Genomic DNA, 13162 nt, shown 5'->3' on the forward strand with positions numbered 1-13162 from the left:
ACCTTCTCTCTTTGTTCCACAGGCTTAGCATGAACCTGTGTCCATTCACACAGGAGAGTCTCAGAGCAATAATCTCATGGTTTCGGCTAATTAATTTGCAGTCTCTATTACTCTTTCTAACAAGTGCACCTTGTTTGTGAGAGATTAAGAGCTGGAAAGGTGTAAATGATTGGTAAGACCTCCTCTGTGCACCTGCTTAATTGGACTAATGATGGGTCCCAAAGGAGTCAGAGGGAGCCATGAGGTCCAGCTCTGGCTACGGTTTCAAGAACAAGCCCAAAGACAACTAAAATAATAAATGTAACAGTGATAATATGCACTAAATTAAATGACATGAATGTGTGTCCTGTGGACTCTCATGTTCTGGGAATGCTTGTATGTGTTTGGGATTATCATTTTGCTTTTATCATGTCCATGTAGGATATTTAAAAACATTGCTATTAGAGTCCAATAATCTGCTGTGAAAGTATTTCCATTTGTCTCTTTAAGAAGATTTTTCATTAATGGGCTGCAGGCCTAACAGAGGAATAGATGTTGGGTAGCTGTGCCATCCGGCATAATCCACAACTTTCGTCTCATGGGGGTCCTAAATGGACTCTGAATGTGGGGGTGTGCATTAGCTAAATAGGTATTAACTTGACCAATAGACGCTGCTATGACACACAGTTTTAGCACAGCATATGCTGAGACTGCATAATCAGCTTATATATTTTAGTTTTAGTTCTTTTTCCCCCACCATTCCAAATGACCAAATATTGCTCTGTTTAATCTTGCTTGTTCACTTGCACTGGTGGTAGTTAATGCCAGGATCAAAGACCAAACATAAGACTAAGGCTTGAAATGACAATGGCTGAGGTTCTAGTCACGGAGCAAAGAAAACATACTCTAAATGTTATTTATCTCTGTTTCATTTTAATTCAATCATTTTGAAACGTTAAAGAGAAAAGAAGGAAACCAGTGTTTCTGAATGTATGCTTTATGCTTAACATATGTGGGTGTTTGTGTGGTCTGTACATTATCACAAACCCAAAGTTGTCAAGCTGTTAGTACTATTATCAGTTTCAGATCTCCACAAATCCACAGATTTATGTGAGCAGTCAGTGAAATTAAAATCACATGCTTTTTAGTGCTCTTAACCCAATCCCTTTAGATTTCTTTTTTAAAACATCTAAATCTGTTATTACTGGCACAAAAGCCCTTTAATTTAATCTTTGACAAGATTATTAGATTCATTGATGATGTCACAAACTTAAATAAATAGTGCAAACACATAGTCAGCTTAGACTGGATAAGTAGGGCAAAATGGCTAACCCGCTGCACAATTGATTGGCCTTGATGGCCTGTTTATTATTATCATCATACTCATTATTTATTAAAATAAGCGGTTTAAGAGTAGTAGGCATATAGAATTTAATGATTTAACCCTTTCCGTCTTGCACTTCATCCTAAAGGTGAATTTGTGAAACCTGCTTTAATAAGGTCATCAACAAGATAGACAAATTAAGATATATGTATGTTACCCTGTCAGAAATAATGCGGTCAAAATATGTACCCCAGCTGTCACTGGGGCTTTACCCTTTCAAAAAGTAAAGTTTTGGACCTAAATAGTGCATATTAGTATCTCATACCAAATGCATATCTGTACCTAAATGGTACATAGACCTTTTTAAAGGGTACTCTTCCAGTGATGGCTGGGGTACATATTTTGGTCCTTTTTACCCCTAAAACTGTATTTATGCATTATACTGGGGAGACCAAGGCAACTTCACATAGGGGAGAGCGGGGTATGTTGTCACACTTTTCACACTGTCTAACATTTACTGAGCACCATACATCAAAATGGTATAAATCTCATACCAAATGAAAGAAGGAAGTCTTGGGCACATATGTTGTATTCATAACATCTTTATATCTTATCTCATTACAGAGTTGTAGACTGTTGAATAGTGACTGTGCACTTGTGACAATTTGCCCCATCGGAGGGTAAGTTGTCACACTAGGGCGGGTAAGTTGTCACACTAGATTATCTAAAAATAAGAACACAACTACTTAATTGTGAATATTGATTTTAATTTTTAAACTCAAACCAAACTGGAAATATAAACATCCGTGCCTGGAGAATCTGGAAAAACAATTATTTCAATCCAAATAATGCACATTTCAATTAAGTGGCAAGACCACTTTACTTTGAACTTTGGTTCAAATGTTCTATGGCTTTCACATAAAACCAGATAACTGAATGGAACGCTGCAGATAACTTGCTTAACTTAACATGTTTAACCTCTGAACAAAACAGATGCCCTGTATGACTAATAGGACTCATCTCCAGAATCACAATTCTGACACACATAAATTGCCTGGCCTGAGGTGCAAGCATCATGGGCCCAATTGTTGCATTTTACACATTTTACCCAGGTCTCCTTTGGACGACTCTTTGAAAATGGCTCTACACAGACGAGGCAGAAGCACTCTTCATCATCTGATGATGACTCTTGCATGATTTTTCTTCTTTTAGCTGCCTTGTTTTTCATAGGTCCAGATTTCTGCTTCCCTTTCTTTTGAAACAGCTTTTTGCTAGATTGAGGCTTATTCTTTTCTATATCATGTTTTCTGAGCATGTTCGATGTGTTTGTTTGTACAGGGGCAAGTTGTCAGATGTGACGACTTGCCCCAAAGTCATTGAGACAACTTGCCCCATACTTACTTGTGTGCTAATGTTGTCTAAATCTCAAGTTTAGCTCATCATATCACTTTAGCTAAAGTATCAAAAGACACTTTACGGTCTCCTCTATTTTGTGCAAAATAATCATTTTAAACATTCACACCTAACAAAGTTGTATTGCATAAAATGTAAAGTGATTTTTTTTTACTTTTTAAGCAGAAAAATAAGAAAATTGTGCTAACCTCAGATTACAGTGATCTTGACCACATGTGAACAGGAAGTTCACTATAGAAGAAGAAGTCACATAAAGTGGCTATTTGATTTTTGAGATAGAGCCTCTAGTGTTGGAGTTATTAACAGTGTGACAACTTACCCGTGTGACAACTTACCCCGCTCTCCCCTACAGTTACACAATTTTTTTTTACTTTTGTCTATAGGAACTGTTTACAGTTTTATGTTTAGATGCTTTATATGTCTATATGTGTTTCAACTTTTATCTGATTTTTATTTGACAATTTACTGTAATTCATCAAGTTCTCATATTTTAGGAATAGCAGTTGGTAAAATTAGCTTTGAAAAGTGCTGGAATTATCATGAACTAGAGTAAGATTAACAAGGCAAGGCACACAACACTGATTTGAATTAAATCTGGCCTGGTCAGGGAGTTGCACTCGTGAACCTATTTCACTGTTTGACCAGCATCTTACACGCACAGGTTGCCATGGTGCGTGGGGTTACCCATCACTGGCACAGAAGTTGGGAAAGGATTCAGCAAACTTCCATGACTGTCTCTTGCTATCCCAAGCGCCAGGCAACCTGTGCCTATAAGAAGGCTCTGGCTCGTGAATGGTTAAAAAGAGCCATTGTTTAGCCTAACATCGACCAACGCGGGGTGCGGATTAGAGCGGCGTCTGCCCGTCCCATATGTTACTTCAGGACTGCGTTGCCCATAATTAAAAAAGAAAGATGCGCTCCGCAGGAACGGAGGCCCCCGGTTTTGCTCATGAACGTCAAGGCGTCTGATCTTTCAGTGACTCTTAAAGTGCACTATTAAAACAATACCAAATTTAAAGTTAGAACCCGCGGGAGTATCCTACTGTGTGGTAAAGCATGCCTGTACACATCTGAAACAGACAGCATATGACAGCACTGTTAAAAAGTCTATATATCATGAGAGCCGGACTTCGTTCACGCCCTGTTTATCGGTAAATAAACAGTGGTCTTTAAACAGCAAAGAACTGGTTTTAAACTAGCCAAGCTGTAAACAACCTTGGCTCACATATTTAAAAATAAATGTATTTCAGCTTACACAGAAGTGTCCAAATTGTTGGTTAGGCTACATGTCGATACGGTACGGGTTAGTTAATACAAATTTTAATTTCAAAATTAGCAATAAATAAATAAATAAAATAATAATGTGGGAGATATAGGCGTATGTGATTAATACACATACATTGTGCTATGACATTGTGTTTTTGTGGGGCATCGGCTAAGATGGTAAACAACTTAAATTATGGTTATTAAATATATCTTACCATTTATAAAATATTTCTGGTTATGTCCTGACTTGTGGTTGACCACTTGAGTACTGGGGGTGGGTGGCACTGTCGTACAATTTCACGTAACTGTAGCTCAAAATTTAATTAACTGACGTTGCAACGGGCACGTCTGTCTTGCCACAATGGCAGTAACTGTCATAATTGACCTACTTATCCTAAATATTTTCTCACTTCAGGGTTACGGCCACAGTATGACAGTTGTAATAGTGACAAAAAATATGACAAGATTATTCATAAACCCATATCTTTTTGTGATGTAGTGCGGATTATACATCAGCAGACAATTCTAGTTCTACAGTTATTTATATTTCTCTTTATTTTTTACAAACTATCCTATTAAATAAACGTGCTTGCCATTTTGCTGCTGTTTTTTGCATTTTAATTTGGCAGTATTTACACTGCATGCATTGTGTTGAAAAATATTATTAGTTATATTATATGTCGCGCTTTATTGCATATTGATTCATATTCACACTTTCATATAATTTGTATCGTGTATATTAGTGTTTTGGGGTGGGCCATCATCAAGTCAAATTTTAAACTTTTTTGACTCCTAACTTTGTAATTGAAAAAATTATTTTGTAACATACAGTATGTGTTTTATCTATATTAACTGATGATATTCAAACGAAATATATGATTTAGCCAATAAGAAAAAGATAATAGAATACTGTTTTGGGCTAGTCACAGCAAATCTTGTGTTTAATTACAGCTTTTATTAAACTGAGCATATCCTAACTTGCGAACAAGATTATTTTAGAGGTAAAATAGTCTTTTTTGGTAAATTAGAGTTAACCATAACAGCCTAATGAAAGCAATCGCTCTGTTCTTTCGTGTAGTTTAAGACAAAAAAAAACTGATTATTGATTTCTAAACAGAATGCGAGTATTAATACAACAAATAAATTTTAATATAAGATGTTATCATATGCACGTATTATGCACAAAAATAATCCACAGGACTCATTCAAAGAATGTACAAGATTAGATAAAGAAAATAATATTAGGCTATTCGAAAATCAGTCGACGCTGTTTTATACAGCCATTTTATGCATATTGTTTTACATATGTCATTGAACTTGCGATTGCCTTGGTTTCCTTGTTACCTGTAATTACTTTGTTATCTATGTACATTGTATGTTTGTTACATCTTTATACATGTTTATGGAACATCTCAACAGTTTTGATATTTTCCGTTGGATATTTATGAGTTCAGCGTGCTGTTTAAAAACCTTTAGAAAATGATGTACGAGTTCAACGAAAATATGAGAAGCTATTTAAGAAAATATCACCTGTGAACAGAGAGAATATTTCGGAGCTTCAGCATCATTTTCGTTCAAACCTCATGCTGACGGAGACAAAAAAAATCATATGAACTAGTTTTTAAATGTTTCTATTATTTCAATTAATTCTGTCAATTACAGTGTCTTTAGTGAAAATTTAAATGACACGAATAAAATAAAATGTCAAGGACCGTAAGGGAATGTTAAAGTGCTCGCACTTGGAGCATTAGAAATCTTTAAAAAATACACTCCTCTGCCTCGGCATTAACTAATGCAAGAATGTGACGTCGTTAATCCACAACTTGCTCTTCACCTCCCTTTGGAAATGTTGTAAACATTTTCATTCAGCCCCCAGATGCAATTATAAATATCAAGTTCCCTTTTATTCTAAACCCCATAAGATTTATTATTGTAGTTCCGTTGTATGTTATATAATATATATAATTAGGTTTGTTTAAAATAAATGTCATGGGATCACAATGCTATTTTGTTTAAAGTGTGTAGAAGTGTCACGCCATGCAAAATTTTCTATTGTGAATGTCCATCCACGGTTGAAACCAAAATGTTTCAGAAAAGGGGTCTTTAAAGCAGGGTTTAAGTAACGTTTGAATTGCCCTCTGCCCTAAAGAAACCCCGCTAGTGAAATATTGGGATTAACTGGTCTTTGAGGCGCGGATTAGTGCGATTTTCCCAAGCTACACATTCCTGTTGCCATGTCTTAAAACGAAAGGGCCGGAAACCCGAAGGGTTAAAAGAAAAATAATTAAAATTTGCTCACGCCTTGCCATTACAGATATATTTACTTCAAGTGTTTCGTTTTTACAAGTCAAATTACAAGACACAAACAAGCCAGTGCTCTTCAAGTTTCATCTTTAATTTAAGTTTCTATGGCCCTACATTATTAAACCTAAAATAAGTCACTTGTTGACACCAGATTTATAAAAAAATAACTGGGAATACACTGTTCAGGGTGGACATTTTCATTTTTTGTAAACCAGTCAACCAGGAGAATGCAATTAATATTTATATAATGTGAATATGCATGGTATTATCAGGGAAATTAACACCAAATGTTTATTTCAGTTCAATGAATACCAAAATAATTCCCCTTTAGTGTGCCGTTACCAACTATTAAATACGTTAAATGATTTTAACGTAGGTGACAGTGGATTGGTAAGAAATTACCTTAGCGCAAAACCAAGATTAAAATTAAAATTTGGTGTTTGATTTTTTTATTATTTTTTTTATTTTGGCATAAAATGCGCATCTTCGTCCTAATAGTAATCAAATAAAATAAAAGCACACACATACAAACAATTCATAATAAATTTAAGTAGCTCGTCCAGACTTAACTTTACATATGGTTTCAGATTTGATGTTGTTTATTATTGTTCATTCTCTGGTGGGAACACATCACCTCTCCATCCAAGTTTAAAACCCACAAGGGTATATCAGCGTTACAACCATTTTTTTTCTTACACGTTACACTCTTGAATCCCTGTATTCTCAAGATGGTTTGTATTTTAAAAATAATTAAATGGTAATCATGTGACTATTATTCTTTACTCGTGTTTTTTTTAAAGAAAAGAGTTAAAAATCTATTAAAATCACAGCCGAGTCTTCGCAGATGCGACGGAGCTCACAAATTGCATACAGTTACAACAGATCACAGTTTCGAAGGCTAGCACAGATAAAAAAACACAAATGTACCATTTATATAAGACACACATTGATTGTCTTTTAAAAACAGCCCAGTCTCACGAAATTTCGTTATATAGTCACGTATTTTTTTGATTCTTTTTTCGTGCTATTATCACGAAATTTCGTGTTTTTTCGTAGTCGTATAACGAATTCCTGTTTTCGTGTGATTATCACGTATTGGTTACTCGACTGTTTTGTCCTATTTTCTTACCATTGTCGCTTCGGTTTAGGGTTAGATTTACATAAAATGACATCCCTAACCAAACCCAACTCTAACCCTAACGCCAGACGACATATAAAAAAATAAATCAGGAAAAATAGTATAGATCAATATATTAAGTGACATTCTAATGCAAGCACCAAATCTAACCCTAAACCGAAGCGACAATGGTTTAAAAATAGGAAAAAACAGTCGAGTAACCAATACGTGATAATCACACGAAAACAGGAATTCGTTATACGACTACGAAAAAACACGAAATTTCGTGATAATAGCACGAAAAAAGAATCAAAAAAATACGTGACTATATCACGAAACTTTGTGAGACTGGGTAGTTTAAAAACTACATATTGATTCCTTATAAACACATTTTCTTAAATAAAGTAGTGCATCCAGGTCGCCTTGGGGGCGTTCAGCACACACACACGCACGCACGCACGCACGCACACACACACACACACACACAGACACACACACACTACACACCCGTACAACACACTCACACATCCTCTCTATCATCCTCCTGATGGAAGTGTCTCTCGTCTTGCCAACATTGAAATAGGTCGGCGTGCTGTAAGAGGCTTAGAGAAAGCCTGCCCATTCCAAGCACTTAACCAAAAGACTGGCTCCTTTTGCCGTATTTTTTGTCTCCTGTTTTCTTGTGTAAGGATTTGTTCCGTGGCTTTGACCTAACTTATTACAATATTTCCTCTACCTTAAATAACAGGTTATGGTCAAATGGCCTATGTTAATATGCACTCATGACCCTTAAATACTTTGCACGACAGGATAGGTGCACGTAACTTAAACAGATATCTCGTGTCAAGCGCTGTCTGGTACAGTGCGACCCATTCACCTCGGACAGTCCAAGTTTCACGGAACACTTCTGTTTTTGGAAGGATGGCAGCAGGTATACAACGTTTATTTTATTGTCTTTTAGTGTGTTGATTGGATGTTTTGTTAGTTTCACAACACCTGGAATTTCCAGGAGGAAGTCTGGTCTTTGTAATCCAAGCAATCAGCATTAAAGTTCAGTTTCCACGAGGACGCTTGGTCCTTATAATCCAAGCAATCCGCAGTGGAGTTGAAGCCGAGCCCCGAGGCTCCGTAACCCTGTGTGGGAAGGGATGCGGCAGACTGGTTCAGGTGACTTGTAACAGCATTGCCGCTCATTGGGCTTAATGTGGATCCTGGCCCGGTCAGTTGATGGTGCATGGGTGTCAAGTAAGAGCCGCAGTCCATTCCCCCAAAGTATGATGTGGAACCAGCATAACCCTGACTGTATCCGGACGCTTGAGTGTAGGTCATTGGGTAAGATCGCTGCATGCAGGAGGAGGAGGAGGTAGAGAGTGGGTCTGACAGCGGTGAAATGGAGGCCGGGCTCCAAATGGACACCGGCGCGGTGGTCGTGGAAATGGCCGGGACTGAAGTGCTAGAGGGCGGGGTGAACTGGCCACTCGCCCCGCTTTCAGAACTGGCCTCTCGCGCTGGAGAGCTCTTCTTTTTGGCAGGTCGCACCTTGTTCTGGCCTCCGTTTTGTTGTTGCTGCTGCTGCTGGCGACACTTTGCCCTTCGGTTTTTGAACCAAACCTGACGTGGGCAAAATAGAGTTTATTACAGTCATGTTAACTTCTTTACTTTTACTTTGTACTTAAAGAAAATCGCATAGTATCATAAAAGTGCTTTTTACACTTCATAAAGAGTTTGACATTTGAGATGTTTCATAACACTCTTGCGAGACTTTTAAAAAGATAACTACCTGTACACGGGACTCTGGTAGGTTGATTTTCAAGGCCACTTCCTCACGCATGAAAATGTCCGGGTACCGGGTTTTAGCGAATAAAGCCTCCAGCACATCTAGTTGAGCTCGAGTAAATGTTGTCCTCTCCCGCCTCTGCTTTCGAGGAGTCGCTGTTTAAAACAATGCGAAAAAAATACATTACACCAATGTTTACCCAAAAAACTATTTGGCATAGATTACACTACCCAAGTTATGAAGCAATGAATATTGTTTTAAACGGCATCGTAAATCAGTCAGCAAATATACAATATACATATTTAAATAAATAACAAGATTTCTGTTTTATTTTAATATTTTTTAATTAAATAAAAAATTAGTGCTTATGTTAACTTTTTTTCTACCGGGATACGTTGGTATTGCGCGTTTTAACAAACAACGGAATTCTGTGAAATTGATAGGCCTAAATAAATGAGAACAAATTATCAAAAATAAATAAATAATCAAAATAGAATGTTGTTAAATATAGCCTATTGTTTTCCTTTTCAGGAACCACACTTTTTTAAACCCGACAATTGAGTGAATCATCATAAAACTGGACTTCAAAACAGTTATGAACCCGACAGAATTTTTTTAATGTGATTACTGCATAATGCAGCTCCATAACCGTAGAATAGTATCTCGGAACTTATGCAGCACTGAGTAAAGTAATAAGAAACTAGCAATCATTTCTAAATCAAGTCGCTAGACTCACTATTTACATTTATAAAAAGTTATAACTACATTATCCTAAATACATACAGCACTAAATTGAAATTGGGAAATGCCTCTCACCTGGGTATCCAACGGACGGATGCAGAAGGTCCATACCGGAGGTAGTTAAACTTAACCCGTTGACTGTGTAAGGTGGTTGCTTAAGATACGACATCATGCTAAAGATATTTGTGGGGATAAAGTTGGAGAGAATTGAAATGTTGAACACCTGCCTCTTCAGTCCGTGTTCCTGTTTTTGCTTCTGGCTTGTTTCGTCTTCAGCAGTGGCGCTAAAACCAAAAGCCCTGTTTCAAATAAATAAATAAAATATATCACAAAAATAATAGAGACGTTCACTTTTTATAAGGCGCAGGTTATTGTTTCAGCGTCTGACATTTGAAAGATACTGCGTCCTTCTAACTGCGTCGACATAGACGAATAAACCACAACCAGACGGCAACGTGCTCTTAAAGCCGCTACAGACCTCCAGCTGTCCTCATAAGATGAACGAAGCTCATCTTGACAAACGCCCCTTGTCCCTCCCCTTCCTCCCCTCTCCCACCAACCCCAAAAAGTAACATCTATTAATTGCAACAAATCTTCACAAAGACAAAACTCCGTCGTTCAAATGTGCACACAGACCAAAACACAATTTGCATAGGAACCCGCTAATTGTCTCAAGCATAAGGGCATTGTGGGCCATTGGTGCAAACAAAGACCACTGTTAGCCTGATAACTAATGCTGATAACAAAAGCTCAATTGGCAAAAATAACAATGACAAAAGTACCCTGCCTTTCACACTCATGTAAGTCCAAATGACTCCATACATTTAATAATTAGGTATTTTAGTGTTTCCTATTAAGAATGTTTATTAATGCAACTGAATAGAACTGGGTTTAAAAACTGCAATGAAAGCTAAACTGCAATGTTATTCGTTTGAATTTAAAACAGAACATTTGAGTGAAAAAAAATCGATATAAATTAAAAAAAAATTCAGATCCACATGAAACGTTAAAAAGTAGCAATGTTGAACTTTTGCAATCATCTTAAACTTAATTTATATTGCACGTGCAGTTCAAAATTACGTGCAGTTCAGTGCCTTCCAAATCACAACGACATTCTTTCGAATAAATAATTTTCTTTGAAAAAAAAAAAACACAAACGTTAGCCCTAATATGCAAAAAGGGATTTTTTTAAAACATCCAACGGTTATGCCCCTCAATCTGTCACTTAAAACAGACCTCGTCTACCAGTTGCACAACCGCTCAATAGTAATTACCTCATCCAAGAATTAATTATGATAAATGTTGTTGTTGATAAATTAACGAGATAATCCGTGTGGCACGCGCTCCCTAATTACTGGACGCTACCTCTTCAGCTGAACGTTTGGCCTCATTGATTCTGTGCATGACTACAATAAAAAAAAAGAAAAACATGGGTACGCGCTAGCACGCACACACAACATGCACCTGTATTTCACTGAAGCATTACTTCTAACAGGTACATAACTATCTGGAATATTTCTATTCAAGTTTTTAGTTTTTTTCAACAAGAATTAGCTTTTATGCATGCATTTAAGAAAGTTAAAAGCACAAGCATGCAAATACACAATGTCAAATATGTTTTCTTTCAGAAATAAAAAAATATGTTCACGAAATGGTGTGCTACTTTATATTAATTTTACATCATACAGATGTGAAATAATTAGAACATAAATAAATAACATTTCACTTTTAAAATGGACCGTGTCAAAGAGCGTACCATACATCGAATCAAAGTATCATTATTATTATTATTATTATTATTATTATTATGCTATACCGGCTAGTGCCCTACGTAATTTTGCTTATTTCTAAAAGGCCCAACAAGAGATAGCCTAAAAGTTTGGACAATGAAGCGATGAATAGCCTGCAGATAAACATAATTTACATATTACGTACAACAACAATAAAACTCACAAAAATACTAACAACAATAGGTAGTAGCTAATGATAACGAAATTGTTCGAAACGTCAATAATGCGCAATCAAATAAATTTAACAAAGGCTACATACATCTGGCTACTTACAGAATATCTGGAATCAGTTCGAAGTCCGCTAAAGTTTAATGTCCAATGGCGAATATAGCATAGGCTTCGTCTAAATCGTATCAAAAAAATTCACGACATCAAGATAATATCCTTTTCATCATTATGAAACCGTGAAGCAAATGAGTTATAAGGAAGTCTCGACAGCTATAAGCGCGGAGAATGGGTGAAATGGTTTAGAGAGATTAAAGCACATACGGTTATGATTCGCTGCTCTTCTGGGCTGAAGTTACTGGAGTCTGATTTGTACAGCACGCTGGCCAATGAAGAGCTCAGGACTGGAGTCTGTTTCTCTCGCAGGGTAACAAATGTCGACAGCTACTTTTTGATGCAAACTCTCCAGCCAATGAGAGTAAGGCTCTAGCGGAGCACATTCTCATTTCTAAGAGTCAAAGGGATGTTATTTTTCGTTGTAACATAAAATTATGGTCTAAAAATACAGTGGAAGGAAATATCTAAATTGTTACAGTCTTTTAAACGCTCTTTAAAAACATTTATATAGGAAATGAGTTTATATATTTAAATATGTTCTGCTGTAGCGGCCGGTAGTGAATATGCGCACGTTACAACCGTACCAGTCCTAACAGTTGCAGATGTTAAAAAATTAGTAGGCTATAAAAATGATAAGAGTAGGTAGCCTATAATTACAATCGTGAGAGGAAACAGAAGACTCAATCCTTTATTATTATTGGGAATTTCTTGTTAAAATACAGAGGGTACGGGAAACGCAAATGTTAAATACAAGCTCCTCCGGTATTTCTGTTGCGTAGCTGGAGGGATTTACGGGGACTTAATTCCTTTAAACTGTCCTCTCGTCCACATGACGCTCAGACTGCAAGTGCTCAAGCTGATATACTCAAATGCATCATGCGATGAGTGCATCGCATTGCCATGGGGCTAGATTAAGGCCTTTTATAAGACATGTAGAACACACTTGATTGCAGTGTGGAGTCATGCAACAAGGAGGTGAGTTAGGTATCTTTAAAATGTTTAAAAACGTTGCCAATTCACTTTGAGAAATGTCGATCGGGATTCTTCTGTGTGGGAGGTATTCAGACTCTATCACATCAGCTTTAAGTCAAGATATTCAGAGACGAAAACACCTGACAAGCGACCGGGTGACTCCAGATGGATACACGACGGTGAGCAACATCATTGAA

The 13162-nt window shown here is 36.8% G+C and overlaps 1 protein-coding gene across 3 annotated transcripts; it reads right to left on the reverse strand.

The window, feature by feature from the left end:
* Positions 1-7765: 7765 nt before the first annotated feature.
* On the reverse strand, positions 7766-12293 carry LOC141362567 (homeobox protein OTX2). 3 transcript variants are annotated; one of them, XM_073864831.1, is made up of 4 exons: positions 12201-12293; positions 9997-10220; positions 9184-9335; positions 7766-9014 (listed from the first exon to the last, which is right to left on the reverse strand). In XM_073864831.1, the coding sequence occupies exons 2-4, from the start codon at positions 10091-10093 to the stop codon at positions 8391-8393; spliced, it is 873 nt and encodes a 290-aa protein (XP_073720932.1). In that variant the 5' UTR covers positions 10094-10220; positions 12201-12293; the 3' UTR covers positions 7766-8390. The 3 variants fall into 3 exon arrangements, with proteins under 3 accessions (XP_073720932.1, XP_073720931.1, XP_073720930.1); XM_073864830.1 differs by lacking the exon at positions 12201-12293 and adding an exon at positions 11985-12192; XM_073864829.1 differs by lacking the exon at positions 12201-12293 and adding an exon at positions 11971-12192.
* Between the last annotated feature and the right edge of the window lie 869 nt (positions 12294-13162).

This window comes from Misgurnus anguillicaudatus, unplaced genomic scaffold (assembly GCF_027580225.2).
Source record: "Misgurnus anguillicaudatus unplaced genomic scaffold, ASM2758022v2 HiC_scaffold_28, whole genome shotgun sequence".
Taxonomy (NCBI): Eukaryota; Metazoa; Chordata; class Actinopteri; order Cypriniformes; family Cobitidae; genus Misgurnus; species Misgurnus anguillicaudatus.

What these genes read in the sequence shown, in the direction of transcription:
- LOC141362567 (XM_073864829.1), bottom strand. An exon ending in TCCGTCCGTTGGATACCCAG is followed by an intron (nt 9,336 to 9,996) that starts GTGAGAGGCATT and finishes TGTTTTAAACAG; the next exon opens with CGACTCCTCGAAAGCAGAGG. An exon ending in TACCAGAGTCCCGTGTACAG is followed by an intron (nt 9,015 to 9,183) that starts GTAGTTATCTTT and finishes TGCCCACGTCAG; the next exon opens with GTTTGGTTCAAAAACCGAAG.